Raw genomic sequence first — 21,068 nt, forward strand, 5'->3', positions numbered from 1 at the left:
AAATAATGATTTGAAAAAAATAATTTTCCAATATGTATTCAATATTAATTTCATGTTTATTTTATATTAATCGTTAATTTTTAGCGGAAACCCTAGTTCGACAGGAAAGATTTATTTAACATTTATTCAATATCAATTTAATGTTCACTTTACATTACCCTTTTATTTAAAATAAAGGAGAAAGAGGTATTATGGCTAGTCTCTGTTGACATTACGGCTATTCTTATTATCTCCGTTGTTAGGTAACAAATTCTAACAATTACATATGGAATTTTTCATTTAGTAAGCCGCCGTTTTTTAATAGTGCTAATATACGATTACACAATAGCTGACAATTGTTATAAAGTATTTTTACTTTTAAGCACTTTGAAACTTTTCAAGGTACATTTTAGCACTTAATTACATATTCTTCCTCATATTGTTTTTAAACTTGAGCATGTTATCACAAGAACGTATGTACATTCGTGTTTGTTTTTTTTGTATTTAACCTTTTGTTCGGCTGTACACATTTCAAGTTATGCAAAGTTAAACGATAAAGTCGAGAACACATACTCTTACATAACGCATAATGCATTAGATAATAAACAAATCAGAGTCTTTTATTTCTACCTTGGAAAAGGAAATAAAGCATTCTGATTAGTTTATACTTTTATGCGTTATACGTTATGCGTTCCCGAGTTAATATAGGAATTTGTTAATATGGCTCTTTAAGAAAAATTTTCATATCGAAATATTCTTTGATAAATCGATTATCACTCGAAAAGGCTGTTTTCAGATATATTAATGATAACATTTTATCTTTGTTTAATTGTTTTAATTGTTTTTTTCAAAAATTCTTTTTTATATATTTATCATTAATTATACATTGTACAGCGTCATTATAAAAATAATATTCGTATTATATTAATTATGTATTTTTTACATATTTACTATGAATTAATTCTTTATTTAAGATAACAATTTAAAACAATTATGCATTTAACATTTGTTTAATATTTAGTTTACATAAATTATTTATTTGATATGCTTTAAAGAAATATTTATTTTTAATATTATTTCAACATTAATTATTTATTTTACATTAATTACTTGGAATAATGATTTAAAACAAAAATTTTTCATAAAATTTTTAATTTAATTATTGTATCATGTTGATTTTTTTCTTTCTAGTTGTGTTCTTATTTAAACGAATAATGGAAAAAAGTTATTCCAACTACTATTCCGTATTTGTAAAAATCAGAAAAAGAAGTATAATTTTATATATGTTTATATAAAAAATATACTTTAAATGTATGTTTTATCTTTTTGACAACATAGGATCACTGCGCCAGAACAATCGCTGAACAATCACTGGTGAATGACTATTTCAGAAAAGTATAAAAATAATAAGACTTTAAAATAATAAATTGCGAATTGTATTTTTTATGATCTAATTTTCATAAAGATTTTATTAAAGTAATATTTTTTTATTAAAAAATGTAAATATATTAAAAAAGCATCAGTAAATTTGGCCAAATTTCAAGATCCATTTTTTGGACCCCAAATTTCAAACTTATTTTTATGCCAAATAGTATAATGGAACGTTAATCCCAGAGAAATTTTAAGATGAGCATAACCGCGGTTCCGAAGATAAAATTAAGGTCATATTTCAATCTGGGATAAAAATCTATAAGAAAAAATGTTTCACTTTGTTATATATATATACAATATTTTTTTAGATAGATTTTTAGATAGAAATAGATCTTTTTTAGTGCCATGGTGAGATAAAAATGATCATTTTTGATACTTTTCTAAGAAATCTGACATGATAGAGCAATTTGCTTACCAGATTCGTGTTCAGCGCGCAAAAATACAATGGGAAATGGTAACTTTTATTCAAACAACAGAAAAGAAGTCTAAAAACAGCGCCCTATGTTATGAGAAACCATTACTTTCAACCCTTTATATCTCCGGACCGCGCTTATGCTCATCTTAAAATTTCTCTGGGATTAATGTTCCATTATATAGTACTATTTGGCATAAAGAAAAGTTTGAAATTCCAAGAAATGGGCCAAAAAACAGGTCCTTTTACTGATGCTCTTTTATTTATATGTTTATTAACTAGTTCAATTTTTTATTTGTTCATTGACTGATACAGTAACACTATATTGAACTGTTCTATCAGTGGTATATTATGTATTTATAGAAATGGAAATCACGGATCATTACAAAAATATCAGTTTTTGTGAAACAAAAGTTAAGCAACGTTAGTATCGATCTAGTTCTGGCTTGGATGGGTGACCGCTTGGAAATTTCCGAAAAAAGTTTCTAAGGAAAAAAATTATGCGAAATCAGCACCTTATCCATTTAAAAAAATTGAGAATCTGATATAATTGTAGTTTAGCTTCACAAAGATGAGAAACAAGATTCCCAAATTCTTTGTTTTAAATAACATTTTTATTTTTACTTTATTATTTAATATAATGTTAAAAAAATATTTATAATATTAAAACAAATATATTTTTAATGTAAAGCAAAGGGATTTATCCTCTCAACTTTAACATTTTTAAAAATCTTTTCTTCATAGCAAAAAATGTTTTTTAAAATATTAAAAAATATTGTTTTGCTTATTGCATTTGTTATGCACCATCGTACCCATTTACTCCGAATTACAAAAAATATAAGAATCATAAAGAAGATTGTGTAGAAATATGCGCATAAATGCACACACACATTAAGAAATATATATATATATATATATATATATATATATAAAGCTTTTATATACTTTATATATGTATTATTTTAAATATTGATATAATTTCTTGAAAAAGAGTAAATATGCTAGTCTAGTAAATATGCCAGTAGCCGGACTTGACATGTAGAGTCAAGTTTGTTAAATTATTGTAAGGATGCACGATATAAAATCATCTATAATTTTATAATTAAAATATAAAATATAAAACGTTATAACTAACATCATAAAAAAAGTACGAATAAATTTTAAATTATTCAAATAAAATAATGGAAACTTGCAAAGCATCTGAATAAATCAATATCCAAACAATTACATAAATAAAAACGCTTGTCTTAATATTCTAAATTCTTGTTCTAAATATTTGTTCCTAATGTTTACAACTGTTTATAAAATAAGTACAAAAAAATATTATCTCGACAAAACTGCACAATATTACTGAAAAAATTTAAAATCATCGAAGTATAAACTTTAACATATTGTTAGATGTGTAAAAAATTCATTTTACTCTATCGTTAATTTTTACAATATAATCTTTAAAACATAATAATTAAAATATAATCTTTTTCATTAATATCTCAAATTATTTAAAGATTACGATTAAATTTTAACTATATCTAGAAAACGAGAGATCATAGCGAAACGAAATAAAATACATTTTAAAGTTAAATGTTCATATTTTAACGTAGCATTAAAATTTAGAAAAAACTTTTGCTGCAAGTGCTGCAATACCACAAAAACCCTTGAAATCGTCGTTTTTATCTCATTTGTCATTTTTCTGAAAATTGTGACGTGATAGCCAAAGTTGAGCAACGGATTCGTGTTCAACATGCAAAAATCTATAAAAATCACAATTAATCTCATTGCATCTATAGAAAAAAATGTCTATTTTCGCAAGTTATTGTAATCGGTATGTGCATATTTTATCTACATTAATATCCAATTTCTAATAAAAAATTGTCTTTATAGGCCGATATTACGTAAAGACTTTTATCGTATAAACCATATAAACCATATAATGATTGATATTTTGACAATTTTAATATTTAACACATCAATATCGATATAATTATTAAATTAAATTATTATGTGTAAATATTATTTATCTGATTTTATATTAAATTTATTAGAGATAAACAAAATTAGTTTCTTAATAAAACTCTCATTATGCATTTCTGCAATAATTTATTATTATTAAAGGCATTCGGTTCAGGGAAACACCTTGCCATCTCTGAGTGCGTGGAATTCTAGTCCTGTCATTCGTCATTTAGACTTAACGTTGTGAAAATGGCTCTTTTGGATACTTTTAAACTAAAATAGCTTAAAAATACGACGTGATAGATCAATTTTATTTACGGAATCGTTTTCAATGACAAAAAATCTACAAAAATCATTTTGAATTGTAGTCTAAAATTCGTGTTACATTGATATTATTAGGCTAGCTACTTGGTCTACTTGAATTTGTTTAATATATTAATTTAATCCAATTTAGTCCGTTGCGTTCTAAAATAAATTTTTTTAAAAAGTTTAAAATGATAATACTGGATATTTTTAAAACATTTCTAAGATATCCATGGATATAATTTGGATATTTTTAATATTGACCCAAATGTACACTTTAAATACGTTTTTAAAACTTTATTGTGCTGTCTGGATTCATGAACAAAGAAATGTGTACAGATGCTTAATTTATATATTCTTTAATCTAATATGATTTATTTGTCATTGAAGTTTTAGTGTACTAAAGTGAATAAAAGTACATGTGAGTACAATTCAAAAAATAAAAATACACATCAACGCATTTCGTACGCAATAACCTGACATTATTATTTCTTCACGTTTCTTTATACACGATGCTGATAAATGGATAGATTAATACATAATACTACATAGTGCTGTGCACCTAATGCGAAATAGTATATACTATGTAAACTTCCCTGCATTTTTTTTTTTGCATCAAGTACTAAAAAAGTAAATTTGCAATTGCAATACTTTATCAATCTAATAACTTTAGGTTGCAGAGTCTATTGTGTCTCTTTCTTTTTTGAGAGAAAAGAAAGAGGAAGAAAGAAGTGCTCTCGATAGTTACAAGTATAAATAAACAGTGTAAGGAGTTTAGCTGAAAAGAATACAATGCGAGATAGAGCACACGGACCCTCAACAGTCACTTAAACTGTCAATTTCCGGCTTTATCCCCCACCACTGAAAAACATGGAATGCTGAGTCTATGTATCTATTGTATATACTTATATATCGTTGACTTGGATCAATGGAACGTATTCATAATCGATTCTTATTTCAAGATCATTTTAAGTAATGTCTTAAGATGCTGATACGGCTCTCTGATCTACCTTAAGATGTGGATGACATCTTACGATAGTATTTAAGATGATCTTAAATGTCAAAATCAACTATGAATACTAGCCATTAAGTACCTTGAGATCTTATACGTTATATGTAAATCAATATGGCAACATTACGCTAGATGTTTATTGATCCAGCGGTCTTATGTTATGCTTGTGCTCTGTTATGCATTTCATGTGCGATAAGCTTAAGCTCATTGATCGAAACAATTTATGCTACGCATATGCAGCTTATGTTATTTCAAATGCAGTACGTTTTAGATCAGAATATAATGCATAGCATAATATAAACATAAGATCGGATTAAATTCTTAATTTTTTCTTTTATTCTAGCATATGCTAGATAAACATCTTTAATTAGGCAATTTCATAATCAATAAATGTAACAATATCGACATTACGCAATTCAAAAAGAATATGTCGAATAAGAACGTATATAATAATAAGAGTATATGTATATTACGTATATGTGTGTATGTGTGCGTGTAATTTTATATATATATATATCGTAAGAATATTTACACTGTTATAGATACACATTATAGTGTTACACTAACGTAGAGCGCCATGGGACATGCTCTCAAGTGAATTTAAGAGGCATACAACGAGAGGAAACGTAACTATATAGCACCCGTAAATCGTTCTTCATAATGGACGATGGAGCGCAATGCCCTTTTCGTGACGAAAATAAATCGCGAATTAGACACAAATTGTAGTTTAAAATAGGAATAGAAAGCTTAATTCTGTAAGCGCAATTTAAGAAACATTACTGATTTTACATTGTTCTAAAAAAACAAAAATGTGAAAATCATTAACATAAAATTAACATAAAGAGCATGAAACAATAATTTTCTAAAAGTTGTAAAAATCTATGTATGTGTGTACTTTAAAAAAGATTATTATTATATTACCCAGACAGAACACAATATTCATTGGACATCCAGATTTGGTTTCAATCTGATCCAAATGTCCATGGAGTACTAATGTTTTGGAAATATTATTCAACGTACAAAGTATATTTACATTGAACATTTTAAAAATATTTGTCATACGCAAAAAATTTTCTACGTCTGCTCGCGACGTTGCTTTTATTGACTTGACGAGCAAACATTTTTTTAAGTCTGCACGAGTTTTGCTTTCGTTACTGTCAGTAACAAAAATTTACCAAGTTTACGCGTGATATGTGTGTGTATGTGTGTGTGTGTGTGTGTGTGTGTATGTGTGTCCGTATTCATCCAAGTTCAGCGTGTGCCATGCAAATGAGAAAATTTCTCCTTAAAAAAAAAAAGAATAAAACTTTATTTAAATACTCGGCAGACTACTTCAACGACATATCTAGACCAAATAACTTTTTATTTACAAAGTAGTCTTCAAGGAATCTTTCATAGCCGATATCTTGCTGCAAACGAGGCTAGCTATTTGATCTACTTGAATTTATTTAACGTATTAATTTAATTCAATTTTAGTCCGCTACATCCTAAAACGGACATGTTCAAAACAGTAACATTAGACATTTTTGAAACGTTTTCCAAGGCTCTGATCTGGATGTTTTTAGTATGTTCCATAAAAGAAGATTGAGGAAACGTAACTGCATAAGTTGGGGAAAAAAAGTTGATCACGAAAAATGTTCCGTGGACCATAACGTCACCATTTTGGATACTGATTTTATCGTTATGGTTCACTAAATGTTAAACAAAGATAAAACAATACATTTTGGCATTTTATCTTTGTCTAACATTTGGTCAAAGATGGCGACGCTACATTTTTCGGAACATTTTTCGTGATCACTTTCAGTCTCTGCAGTTACGTTTCTTTAATCTTACTTCATGATATGTCCAAAACGTCCAAATTGTTTATTTTAAATATTTGTAAAACGTAACTGTGTTGTCTGAGTATAACATTATTACACTATAAAGTTTTTCTTTTTGAGAAAAAGTAAAAAATTAAATTTTTCCAACAATTTAATCCTTTTTCTCTGCTCGGCAATATACATACATAGATTCACTAAGATAAATTATGCTTATTTAATGTAATATACATGTGCGTGTATATATCTCACCAACACACGTTGGATACAAAATCGTTACATTACCTCTATATTAACATTTACTAGAAAAATATTTCCAAGAATCTATCTCTTTAAATCTTAATTAAATATTGATTAATCACGTTTTTGCACGTTTAGTACATACATTTCATAATAAAAAATATTTTCTGAAAAAATCTAAAAAATCTTTTAAGGCTTTTTTAAGAAGCTCTATCTTTCAAATATTAGAAACAAAAAAGATCTTTATATTAATAAACAGATAAGCAAGTGTAATTACAAATTAACAATAATTAAAAAAAAAAACTGTTCAATGTAAGTAATTCAATAAAAATATAGTAGAAAATTAACAAAAAAATAACATGCGGAAAAATAATGAATAGTTCAATTATATAAGGTTTAAAGCCATGATACATCATGCGGAATATTTTGCTTCTTATTAATCAAATGTTAATGACATAATATCCGGTTGATTTGTCGAGAGTATAACAATGTCGCGTTTGTTAACGATTTACCGCGATCGAAGTGGATTGTGATGCGATTGCTGAAGTGTTTGCGTGTGTTTGACAATGAAACAATAACCAGCCGAGATAATTCACTCTCATCCAATCATCAATCACGAGTCGCTAATCTACATTTCGATCGAATATCTATATAGATAATAAAAATTATTTAATTTTAGATACACTTTAATTTTCGACAAAATACAAAATCCGGAGAGAGCAACATTACGTTCACATCGTCACAGCGACCCGATTCTTTCACGTCTCACTTCATATCGGATACGTCGAAGGAAAAATGAACCGATAAATCAACAGTATCCGTAAAACGTTTTTCTTCCACGAAAGTTCTGTGTTCTTTATTTTTCTTATCATTTTTAACGGTATTATCACAAATTAGAGTCGATAGTTGAAGTGGCATATGATTTAGTTCTTTATAGATTTCTATTTAATATTAAAGTAATATAAATTACATAAATGCAAAGAATTAAAAGTTCATATTTTTTTTGGAAAAAATTTTTAATTTATTTTAAAATTAAAAACTATACTCGTAACAACTACCAAATCTAAAATTGATTCCAATTTTAATGGAAATAATGTGAAATGTGATCAAGAGCTACTGTCTAAAACTACTGTTATAAAGTTGTCGATGGAAATGACTTTTCATAAGCTCCGACTCATACATAAGTTTCCGATCAAGATGGAAATAGTAACAGCATCTTCATCTTTAACAAAAGAAGTTGACTGCCTCGTAGAAAAACTCATCAAAGATACGTCGAAGTTTACAATGTAATATTCAAAATTGCGGAGTATTTAAAAAAAAATTATAAACTAGAGTACTTATGATGTCAATTTAAATAAATTTAATTTAAATGTAAATTTAACACATGCTTTCATCTCGAAAACTTTTCGGTTTTCTTCCCGCGTAAAATTAGATTTTTGAGCCTAAAATTAAATTTTCCACATTTCTCGAATTTTCTCTTTTATTTTTTTATCGAAAAGCGCCAACCTATTTGCTGGTTATCATTTTCCATCACAGAAACGGGAATGCAAGTATAGGTCAACAACTATAAGCTCGTTGCGAACACGTCGATTGTACATTATGGAATACTCTGTGTGTATTCGCGCATGTATGCGAAACATGAGACAGTCTGTCAGTAGCAAGTGGACAGAAGAGTCAGATGTTTTGTGCAGCGATTTATAGGCCTAACATGTACTAATGTCCTATATATACTGTGTATTCGTACGTGTATTTGTAGATGTTACATTCGTATGATGAACATGATATGTTTTCATGAAATGCACTTTAAAGCCTAGATTTCTTCAAACTTCTACTTAAACTGTATTGAGTAACGAAAAGAAAATGAAAAAAAGCGATTTAATATCACGTGAAAAAAAAAGAAATCTACACTTTTATTTTTAATTCTCTAGAAACCATATTGCCTTATATTGTCATTAAACATTTTCTGATTGTGTTCAAAATATTTTGAAAATTAAGAATCTGTCGACATTTTTCTTTATTTTTTTATAATTAATTTCTTTGAAGATATATTTCAGTGATCAATACTACACTTTCATTTTGAATTTTTAAGTGTAACTAAACAGCACAGATTCCGAATTTACTGACACATTCGTATATTTACACGTAGAAATTAATGACACAAATATGCAACATGGACCACTACAGAATTAGGATGATTATTATTATTCTCATACGTAGAAAATTTTCTTATAAAATTTATCTTAAAAGTTGTAATCGACAACACCGTATTTCAAAAAAGTTTATATAATTTTCAATGATTTATTAATATCTTCTACATATATTATACATTTTAATATAATAAAAATAAAACACGTTTGATTATATATATATATACTATATAATTTTTGTAAACTGTACAGTTAACTTTCAATGATTTTAAAATATGTTGAACAGTTTATGATTCTTTTTTTTAATAATAATAAGTGCCAAGTAGCGATAAACATATACAATACATTAAATAAAATGTTTAATGCATTATATTATTTTCATTCTGACTTAGAATTAGTCAATCATGACAATTTTGCCATGTAATATGGTAATAAATCGTTATTTATATCATAAATAAATATATACATATAATATATATATTTATTAATAGAAGAAACGTAACATGTAATGGGAGAATCATGGTCCAAAGATCCCAAATTCGAATTTTACTGAGCAAAAAAAAAACGATATACACATACAGTATTAATCCTCAGCTGACACACTGTAGCGGATTTGATATTTTGCCACATAGAGTATACGTCACCCGACCAATTTCAATTGCGTATATCTTTGTATGTAATGCATAGAATTTGAATAAATTTTTAATTAATACGCCAAAAGATCAAGAAGAAGAATAAATAAGTGCAAAAATCGAGAAATTGAATATATTTGAAATATTTAGGAGAAAAAATAACGCATTCATGAAAAAAACGGTTTTGTTTCGAATTCATAGTTTCAAAAGAAAAACCATTAGATAGATTTTTTCGGATTTTGAAAGATAATTGAATGTACTTTAACCCTTAAACACATAAGTGGGTCTGAGAGACCCCATGTGAAGTTTCGAACGCTTTCTATGTGAAGACGAAATGAGACAGGAGGTTCGGATCAGGATGTAAAAAGAGTTTGAAATCTCCTCTTTCAATTGATATGGTTGATCAATTTTTTTGGTGAACTAAAATTCAGATGGCACGGCAGCAAAGTTTTGTTAGGATCAATGAGATCCATATAGTATGTGAGTGAAACTTTTATTGTGAGTAATCTTATATTTAAAAAAACTGGACAAAACATGTTCAAACAGATCCGTACGCCTATGTTATTGTCTAAAGTTAAAAATACTATAGTGCCGTGAAAAAGAGGACTTCTGCGTAGAATCCGAAATATATTATCAAACACATCAATTTTCAATTTTAGACATCTAGAGTTAATCAAAAATACCTCATATTTGCCTTGTTACATAAGAATATTTTTTAATAGAAATGGTGACATAATTTTTTTTTGAAAGTATGTCTCTTTAGCTTTAAAACGTTAATTATAAAATTCTTAAAAATTTTTTATTACAAAGATATGATTTAAAAAAAAAAAGTGAATTTTTAAACACCAAAAAATACCTTCTCCATATTTTCCTTATTATATAATTATACCTTTAAAATAAACGACAATACCATATTTTTTTTGAAAGTATGACTCTTTAGCTTAAGAAGCTGTATTTGAAAATCGTTAAAAGTTTTTTGTTGCGAAGATATGATTTTTTTAAAGGAAAAGTGGCTTTTTGAACAATTTCTGAGTTTTACTTAATAGTTTTTCTTTTATAACTTACAATAAATCATTTTTCGACAATGTCAATTATGCAGTCACATTTCTGAGAGTCTAAACTTTCATTTGAAAAAAAGTTTGTTGAAAAATATTGATTGGAACCAAAGTTATAGCTTTACAAAGTTGAAAAAGTCTCCCAGACCCAAAAATGTGTTTATGTATTTTACGGGATCGGTTTGTTTAAAGGTTAAGAGAAAAATATTGTTATTTCGATTATTTTCAAAAAATACATTTATTTTGCAAAGTAAAAGATAGGTGGGTTTTCAGCGCAAGAAAAGATAAGTTGATAGAATAATAAATCATTCGTTTTCGATTATAAAACTTGAAGAAACATAAAATATAATACAATATAATATACTTTATTATTATTTACTTAAATGGAACATTCGTAATAAACTTTTGCAGTATGTTGCTTACACATCGGTTTGTCATATTTCAAGCATACGATGTTTTTCGATCAAGAGTAGACGGACATAATAAGCATCTTTTTGGTTTGAACATTTTATGTTGAACATTTTTTGTTAACGAATCGCGAGAATCTTAAACTTCAGGAATGTCTGTATAATCTAAGAAACTTTCAATTTGTACATGCAATACCGTTTGCAACGTTGAAGAAGTGAGGCAATGTGTCAAAAATAGCTTGATAAGAGCTACAGTTCAATCTCGTATGTAATCTTTGCGACATTTTTCTGAATTATTTTTCAGTAAATTATAAATTATGTACAAATTAACGCTAACCTAATCTAACATCTCACAAAAGTAGGCCATCCACACGTTTTTCTTACAGTAAAATAGTGACATTTTTTTTATTAAAACGCAGAAACAAACCGGTCTTTCATCAGAGTATAAAAATAAAATAAAAAAAGTATAGAAAATGTTGTTAATCAACTTATTTTTACTTGTTAAAGATAAATCTAATTTTTTTTTATTGACGATACGTCTCTGACACACTGGATGTAGTGCATACAACTTGAAAAAACACAACTGTGTAAAATTTTCATTCGATTTGCGGAGACTGCTACCATGGAGAATCAGTAATGGAGATATCGATAGAAATATTTCTCGACTCCTGTCCCTCTAACTCGTATCGGTTAATAAATGTCAAGCATTTTTGTAAATAGTCCAGGTATACAAGACTCAGTGTGTCAGCTGAGGGTTAAATACATAATCACATAAAGACAAATTTCGTATTAATTAGAAATATTATTTCATTATTTATTATGTAAGAAAATTTTGTCCGGAGCTGTAAAAATTTTACAGCAGAATATTTTTTAATGTTTCATAATACTTTTATTAAGCCATTTATAAAATGTCTTTTAATGTATATTTCAAAAATTCTTACCATTACTCATAACATTTAACAATTGTTCTCAGCTTATTATCACGCATAATAAAATTTGTAGCAAATTTTGTGGAATAATATAACGAAAGAATTTCTCCGTTAGTTAAAAAAATAAAGACAGTTATCTAATATTCTAAATTTTGAAAAACAAAAATATTTTTAAGGAAAATAACACGTACGCGAATAGTACAGGAAAGATCAAATTTTTTCACTAAGATGATAATTAGACAGATCTAAAAGTGTGATATCCTATTAAATTTTATTGAAAACTTTCGAAACAGGATAGTAAAAAAAATTTGCATTAAGTGAATAATTATCATTAATTTGCAAGTTCAGTTATGTACTAATGCTATTAGTACATATAACAATTGAGAAAATGATTTGGGAGTCCACTTCGAGAGCTGTAGTATTAACCTAGATTTATAAGTTACAAGTGCCTTAAGTGTAGGATCAAGTGGAGTAACTGAAACCGCTACATAAATAGGTCAGTACACAATACATTTCCAATAATTAAATTAATAGCTGTCATATTATGATAATCTCGTGATATTTAAGTATTAACTATTATTCACTTCAAAATAATCTCATATTTGGAAAAAATAAATGAAATTTTATAAACAAAAATATACCAAGTAGTAATATAAAAGAATTTTAATCATAAAATAAAATTGAATAAAAAGTCTTTCTAAAAAGAGATTTTAAGATTATTATTCCCAATTTACTGATCAATTTTAATTACACGAATCAGCTTGTGTCGCTTTTAGCGTGCTATTAAGAATATCAATTAAGTAACGACAGCATAGCACAATTAATTGCGTGTGAGATAACCGTATATAAATGCAACTTTTACTCTGCGTTTAGCCAAGATATAACCGAAAAGTTACTGAATCAAATAATCGTTTTACGCGGATTTCCTTTTTGACAAAGTGACTGAAGAAAACCACAAGACTTGATAACGTCATGTGTTGAAAGGCAAGCGTTGCCTTAACATACGTACGTATAAGACCAAGAAACCTATTAAATAAATCTTATTTGCGTCACATATGTATATATATGTACATGATGTATGTAAGTTATGCGTGATTATATATAGATCAATACATACAAATAAGTAAAATAAACCATAATTAAGACATTATTTCAATTTTAAAGTTCTCGAAAATTATTGACAAAAGCATATATTTCAATTTAGGTTATAAATAAAATTTTAGTAAATTTATGCAGCTTTTAATTTTTGAATAAATACCTGCTAAAAATAATCTGATATATTAAAGATTATTTGTTTCGTCACTAATAAAAAACTGTGTATATAGTACATGTGTAACATGTAACATATATAAGTTTCTTAACTATCTAATTCTTTCTGACGGTGAAACAAGATATCTTTTCTCCTTCTAACACGATAGTGGTTTCTCTTACGTCGATTTGTCATTGAAATAATAAGATTCGTGAACTCCGAGAAGTACAATCAGCTAAAGATACCGGATTCGAATAGAAAGTCATAAATCTGCAAACCGGTTCTATTAATTCGTCTCTCCCATTATTTTTTACAAAACGTTTCATCTCTCGCGCCTACAAATCGTTTTTTCCTCGAATATCCACTCCTACTTGCTAATATCCGTAGATTCGTTAACGAAACGTTACGCAACGCCGACGAAGAATTAATTCTTGCCACGTAGCTCTGCCTCACATATGCGATAACGCAAACTTCGTTATTACCTTCGTAATAATGAACCCAATGAAAATTAATTCACTCTATATCAGCAAGTAATGTATAAAAAATATTAAAATCTTGATAATTATAAAGATTATAAATATTACTTTTAATAGTTTGTTATTAGTCCTGTTTTTGTAATCAGATTTCACAATTTTAAAATAGAACATTTCAAACATTTTATTAATAATGGTAATTATTGAATTATTTGCTTTAATTTGTTTCAGAGATAATTACTTAAAATATTAAATTTGGTAATCATATAGTTTTAGCGGATAATAAATTCGTTTTGTACATAAAATACTACAAATTTCTATTAATCTTAATAATAAAAGACTTAAGGATAACAGTAGGGTCACTGCAATCGGCAGTAAATGATTGTTTAAGAGAAATATTGTATTATATTAAAATAAGATTTTAAAACAATAAATGCTAATTAATACTTTTTTAAATTTAAATTTCATAGAGATTTAATTAAAATATCACTTTTACAAGAAAAAAATGTATTTATAATAATTTGTTTATTAATTTATTATTTATCAACTAATTTGGTTCAATTTCTTATTTATTTATTGACTATTCCATTAATTCATCAATTTAAAATTGGAATTATTGCTGTTTACTTACACATTATCAATAATTATCGCTAGGAGTATTTTGATAAGTCATACATATAGCAAAATAAAATAATATCGGTCATGACAATTTTTCTTTAAATTCTGTGGAAATTGAAATTCAGAAAAAAGAAGGCAAAAGGGAAACATTTTTATTCCCTATAGAGACTTCCATAAAAGAAGAAAGAGAAAAATTAGGGTTGAAGGAATTCTGATAGATCTTACATTTAGTTTTCAATGTTAACATACAGCAAGTAAAAAATAATGTGATTATACAATATATCTTACTCTTTCATAATAGTTTATGCGAAAAAAAGAAAATAATTCTCATATAGTATCTTGTATTCACTAATATGATATAATCAGATCACTTATCACATATTCTCTTTGATATAAACATTCTGCAATAACATTCTCCCCTTTTATGTAAAAAAGTGGCATGCAAATATTTTGTCAACTTTCAAAATATACATTACAACGCATGTCAACAGCGCAATCAACAGCGTGTCTGGCCTATAAACATCCGGCAAGTGCAGGCTGGTCAAAGAGCCCGATGCCGAGGTGCGAGTAAGTAACAGAGGCGATCTGGTATAGACTGTTACATCGCAAAATGCATTTGGTCATCACAATGCGTGCGCTTCACGATCGCGGAATGTCGTGCGACAAATGCGACACGCCGTATGTACGTCATCAGTTGTCAGGGTCGTTGGTCACGAATGCACACGTGAATGTCAACAATTGCAAATCATGCCGGACGCGATGTCACTGTGAAGTTTTTTGTGACATATGGTATCTCCGTATGCGACCGGCAAGTAAATCACTTTCCGAGTTTAGCCATCTTAATCTAAGCTAGATAATAAATGAGCTTTCTTTCGTTTTTCGTTTTTCATTTTTCCATAAAGAAATCGCTTCATGAGTGCTATAGTGCAACTGATAATTTCGGCTAATTGCTAGTAATAATATTGTTAAAAAAAAAACATACTGAAATCAACAAAAATAATCTTTTCTCGTAGTTTTTTTTTTGCTCTAAATATTGATAATTTGGGATTATACGTTCAAATTACCAAGTTATCAAATTTCTCTATCACATCACAATTTTGAATTTGTGATTAAAATTGTAAAAAAAGTTGCATCCATTGGATCAATTTAATTTACTTTGGTAGATTATGTACTTTTATTATAACTACAACATGTGATGTATTGGAAAAGCTTTATTGTAATCAAAATTAAGTATATTGTTAAGACTTTTAACTCTTAAAAGAAATTTGTTGTATTGATTATGGTCAAAAAATGTTTATGATTAATATATAATCTATTGTGCCAAAGTTACGACATGCTAAGCCTTAAAAAATCTAATTAAAATTATTTAAAAATTTATTTAAAAATCAAATGTTTTTTTAAATTATGTTATTCAAACTTAAACATTTTTAAGGTCAACATTCAGTCATTAATTTTTTTATTTCCAAATTATGGAAATGGCTTTGGCTGTTGTGATGAATATGCTACGGAGTGTGTAAATGGGCCTTTTTTCTGTTCCGATCTCATGAATGTATAGCATCGACGTATAGCATATTGCACCAATATCTTGAAATAAAAACAATTCCGGGTTTAAAAAAGAAAGGATTTATGCATAGTCGCTGAACATTCGTCTTTCCATCCCTTTAGAGAACTTTCAATCTAAATGGAAATTGATTGTAGCAACGTCAACGAAATTTCAAACTGATGATCTATGGATAATTTTGATATAAGTGTCTATGTATAATTTTGACATTTTATAAAAAAATAGATTTACAATGGAACGCGCGATGTAAATTTTTACAATGTTTGTACCGGGATTCAAAAAATATACACCTATGGTATAGTCATTACTTATTGTTTAAACTACTTTATTTTCCATCGAACGTATATTAATAAAACAAAAAGGAAAAAAAAATTTTATAAATAAATGTTTATAACTTAACGCGAGAGATAAACACGTAAAAGTTTTATGATTTAATGGAATATAAGGGTGTAATGGAGAGAAAGTCTTTATAATTTACATAAGAGATAGCCTTGAAATTAAAAATTTAAATAATGGAAGTTACTTAATAACGAAAGTTGAGCCGATATGATAAATTTATAAATAGGCTCAGCAAATCAAATTCTGATATTCATTGTAAATCGCTTCAGTATTATATTCTCTGTTTATTGTTAAAGTAATATATTAGTCTCAATTTACAATTAAACTGTTACAATTCCGCGACTCTAAATTATTTCAATAAAATTGCTGCTCTAACTTTAATAAAGACAATTTATTATTAACACAAAACTTTAATAAAAAAAATTCACTATTAACCCAAAATTGTTCATTTCCACAAGACATGAGAATAAAAAATTTACTAATAACCCGAAACTATTCAATTCTACAAAATCTAAGGACAAATGCATGTACTAAACAAACTAATTATAGCACGTCAACCGCGCGGGGTTTTCTTATCACTGAATTGAAGGAGGTTGAACCGAAAGTTCTGCCGCGAAGAAGCGATGGGAGGTTGGCACGTGCGTACTTACGTACGCATACATGAACGCACACAGCATTTGTAAGAATGCGGCGCCGCCAATTCTTACATCGCAACGGAGAAGTTTCTAATTTGGACAGAGGAAGAACGACGCAAGTGCGTCAAGGCCGGATCGCTTAATCACAGTCCGCTTGACTGATCGGGCCGAAAGCGTTATAACTGGATTTATACATCTGTCTTGACGGGAGGAAGAAGACGAACGGATATCTCATCACATCGTCACAACGCGAGAAGCTATTGCAGCATTGATCATGAACACTTGAAAAAAGAAATTGACAAAGTTGATCAAATAATTCAAACCGAATAACTTTTGCAAGTCAACCTGTCATACGACGAATCATTCAATTGAACATTAATATAACGTCCGTATAAGAGAAAGAATGATTTAGTTCACAAAGTTCATAGATAAAAAATGCATTTTCTACGTTTTTAAATCAATAGATGATACTTGTAATTTGTTGTAGCAATTGAAAAACAACATCCTGTGTCATAATCCTATTAGATAATTGAAAATAGGCGAGGTTAACTAAAAAGAGCTGCACTGACCTAAAGAAGCAGAGTGTTACTGCTAAAAATTAACCCCAAATTCCATTATCAAATTGCTCCATTATCATATGCTGTCGAAGAGTCCAAAAGTGGCTAGAAGCGGATAGCATGTACAAAAGCGGCTTGACGATCTGTTGGAAAATGAGTGAGTGAGAAAAAAAAAGAGAAAAAGACCTCTCACATTTTTCTCCGTGATGTCATAAACAATCGCACGATTTCATTGAAAATTCTATATGCAACTTTTATCTCAACAATCGAGAAAATATCGAATACAATGCATACGGAATAGAAGTATTAGAGAATTCAAGAGATATCTCACTAACTGGTAAACCCGTTAGCAGCATCAATGTTATATATGAATAATTTTAGAACATATTCCATATGCCACCACAGAGATTATTAATTCCTTGTTACGCACGAGATTGTAAAAATTCGCGGCACAAAAATCTATGACTGACAAAACATTGAACAAGAATAAATAAACAAGGTAAAATTAGCGCCATTGTTACTTAAGCACGTAGTCGATCGTTGATATCAAATACGATGTTTAAATACAACAACGAGATGTCAATTATAATTATCAAATGTAAAAAAAGGATTATTTATATCTTTTAAACATAAATTATAAAGTTATATCGCTTTAAAAAACAAAGAGGAAAAGGAAAATGACAATCGTTCTAGAAAAAATGTTTATAAACATTTTGAATGAAAAATCAATCTTTATCTTCCGAAGACTGGGAATGTGTAATATAAAATGATTTCAATTAAAAAATTCAAATGTCATCAGGGAAAAGTTCAAAATTATATAGGTAAACAGAATTGATCGACTTTTGTCAAGATCGATCAAGAGAGCTGATGAACATTCCTTGTCGGAGCACGTCTGTCGATGCAAGCCATCCCACGATGAGTTCCTCCCTGAGGCGTTCACCTACTCTTCTCCCGGGGATGCAAACTCGATCGTTACTGGAACGCATCCGACGCATAGATATGTTTACGAGAGCAAAAGCGTGCCAGCGCGCACACAGTTCACCGCCGTATTTTCGGAAACGTGTTCGAATAATAAGAAGCTAATGATAGTAACGACTGTAACAGTCACAAAGCCGAAAATACGAATAGCAACCCGCGAATTTGCGCGCATTGCGAGGAATTGGGGAAAGAGTTACTCGCGGCAAAGTACTCTCATGGCCCTACGATTTGGAGTCACAAATTTTTGAGAAACGAGGCTATATTTTTAACAAGATTTTCTTTTTGGTTTCATTAATTCTTTGGAAACAATCAATGTGTCATTTTAAAAAACGATATAACGCCTAACTTTCTCTAAGAGTTGATTATTTTGCTAAACATTATTCTACATTGTATTGTACATATATAATAAATAAAAAAATTCAATGCACCTAATCGATGTGTCTCGAAGAACTTGTTAACAAGCAACAGAAAGCATGGGTTGGCGTATCGTGTAGAACGACAATCACGGAAACTCGACATAGAGCGCACTTACCATATGAAGTCTTTGCAGTGGCTGCAGAAAGTGGGTTGTTTGAAGAATCGGGGCATAAAGCTGTGATTCTTGACCATGTAGACATTCTTTTTCTTAAGGGCACCCTTCCGACCCCGCAATTTCTTAGCGAAAGCGGTGTTGCTGTCGAGGGAGTCCTCGCACGTGTAGTCCTGGTCATCCGCCATGGTTCCGTCGCTGCTGCTGCTGCTGATGCTATTGCTGTTACCGCTCTTACTGTCGTTGACCGACCAATCGACAACGAATCGACTCGCCGACGACGTTGACGTCGATGGTACCCCGTGCTACTCGCGGGCGGCTTGTCGCCGGGGACGAGTCGGCCTCCTCCCTGGAACTTCGATTAGTTCGTGATGTCGCGTTCTACTCTCGCGTTCTACTATCAGTTACGCGCGCGCGGTTTGTTCCGCTCTTTGACGACGATCGAACTCGCACGTCGTGGAAACCGCGCGCGGGAGCTGTCACACGGCTCCGACGACCGACGACGATGTGTCTCGCGCGCACGACACTTGACGGACAACAAGGAGGGAGTACGAAAAAGGAAGTGGGGAGAATTAGAAAGAGAGAGAGAAACAACGCTCTCTCTCGGTTGACGTCGGCGCGCGTGGTTCTTTCGAGCGTTCAGCGTGTCTCGCAACGTCCGATCGAGTCTGGATGCTAGATAGCACACTCTCCTGCCGCTCCTGGAGCTCGCACCTCCTCTCTCGATGACACGTCGGCTTGACAACGGCTATCCCAGAGCCCCGTCGGCTCCCTCCTACTCTCAGTTTCACCGGGCGCTGCGCTTTCACGCTCCTCTCCTTTCGTCTCACTTCAATTTGATGCGGGAGTGTATTGCTTCCTCTCTCTTCCTCTTTTTCGTTTTCGCTGTCTTCGTTACTCTACAACAGCACTATTTCTCTCTTTCTCAATTTCAACGCGCGCACACCATGCACACGATTCTGCCAGCGTATCACTATCTTTTTTCCTCCCGCCAAGTGCGCACCTTCCCGTTTCCTTTCCCCTCTCGCTTCCACTACGCTCATAATAGCGAATACTACTATACTCGTCTACTTTGTCGTACCGTCTCTCTTCCACGTACTCCCACTATCGGAAAATCAATCGGCTTTCCTTGTTCATCGCCCACCTTTCCTTTTTGTCGCTCGCTCTCACCGCTCGGCTGTTTCTTTCTCTTACTGTTTAACGACTTTCCCTCTTTCTCTTACCACTCGTCCACTACGATTTCTCGTCTTACTTTCGCTCTTTCCCTCTTTCTCTCTCTCTCTCTGTCTGTCTCTCTCGGCTACCTTGTGCCTTCCTTGTTGCCGCTACGAACCGTCTCGATTGTCTCGACACCTGGTTCAGTCGTCGATGTACCATCCGCCAATCTATCTCTCTCTATCCTGCGAGGTCACCTCCCCCCCCGCCCCTCCTATCTATTCTACGCCGACGTAGCGGACCATCCTTGTCCGTTCCGCGGCGCGACGCTGTGCTACCGCGCCTCTCTGTTCTCTTTCCTCTCTTCTCCCTTCAACTGCCTTCAACCGTGCGCGCGGGTTACCCGATAATTTTAGATTCTCGGCGCAGTGGCTCGGCACAACCACTGCTCAGCCTGCGCCGCGCACTCGAATATCGACATGCGACCGACGGTAGCAGCCACGAGACCCACGAGCTGCATGCGACGGTGAGATCGGTGAAGAAGGTGATGGAACAGGCGATAAAATAGAAAGGAAAAAATGCATATTTTCGTTTTCTTGCTCACTTTCTTCCTCTTTTTTAATCTATAAATGTCTGGATCGTACTTTTACTTTGCTCTGT

General features: G+C 30.5%; 1 protein-coding gene across 3 annotated transcripts in view; it reads right to left on the reverse strand.

Annotated features, from left to right (window-relative positions):
- LOC105198587 (protein kinase C, brain isozyme) overlaps positions 1-20,673 on the reverse strand; it is a 129,640-nt gene extending 108,967 nt beyond the window's left edge. Inside the window, exon 1 of one of the 3 annotated variants that reach the window (XM_039452630.1) lies at positions 19,257-20,673. In XM_039452630.1, coding sequence (XP_039308564.1) covers positions 19,257-19,441 — 185 coding nt within the window. In that variant the 5' untranslated portion in view covers positions 19,442-20,673. The remainder of the gene's footprint in view (positions 1-19,256) is intronic. The other 2 variants (XM_039452634.1, XM_039452631.1) reach the window with 2 other exon arrangements.
- Between the last annotated feature and the right edge of the window lie 395 nt (positions 20,674-21,068).

This window comes from Solenopsis invicta, chromosome 1 (genome assembly GCF_016802725.1).
Source record: "Solenopsis invicta isolate M01_SB chromosome 1, UNIL_Sinv_3.0, whole genome shotgun sequence".
In the NCBI taxonomy this organism is placed as follows: Eukaryota; Metazoa; Arthropoda; class Insecta; order Hymenoptera; family Formicidae; genus Solenopsis; species Solenopsis invicta.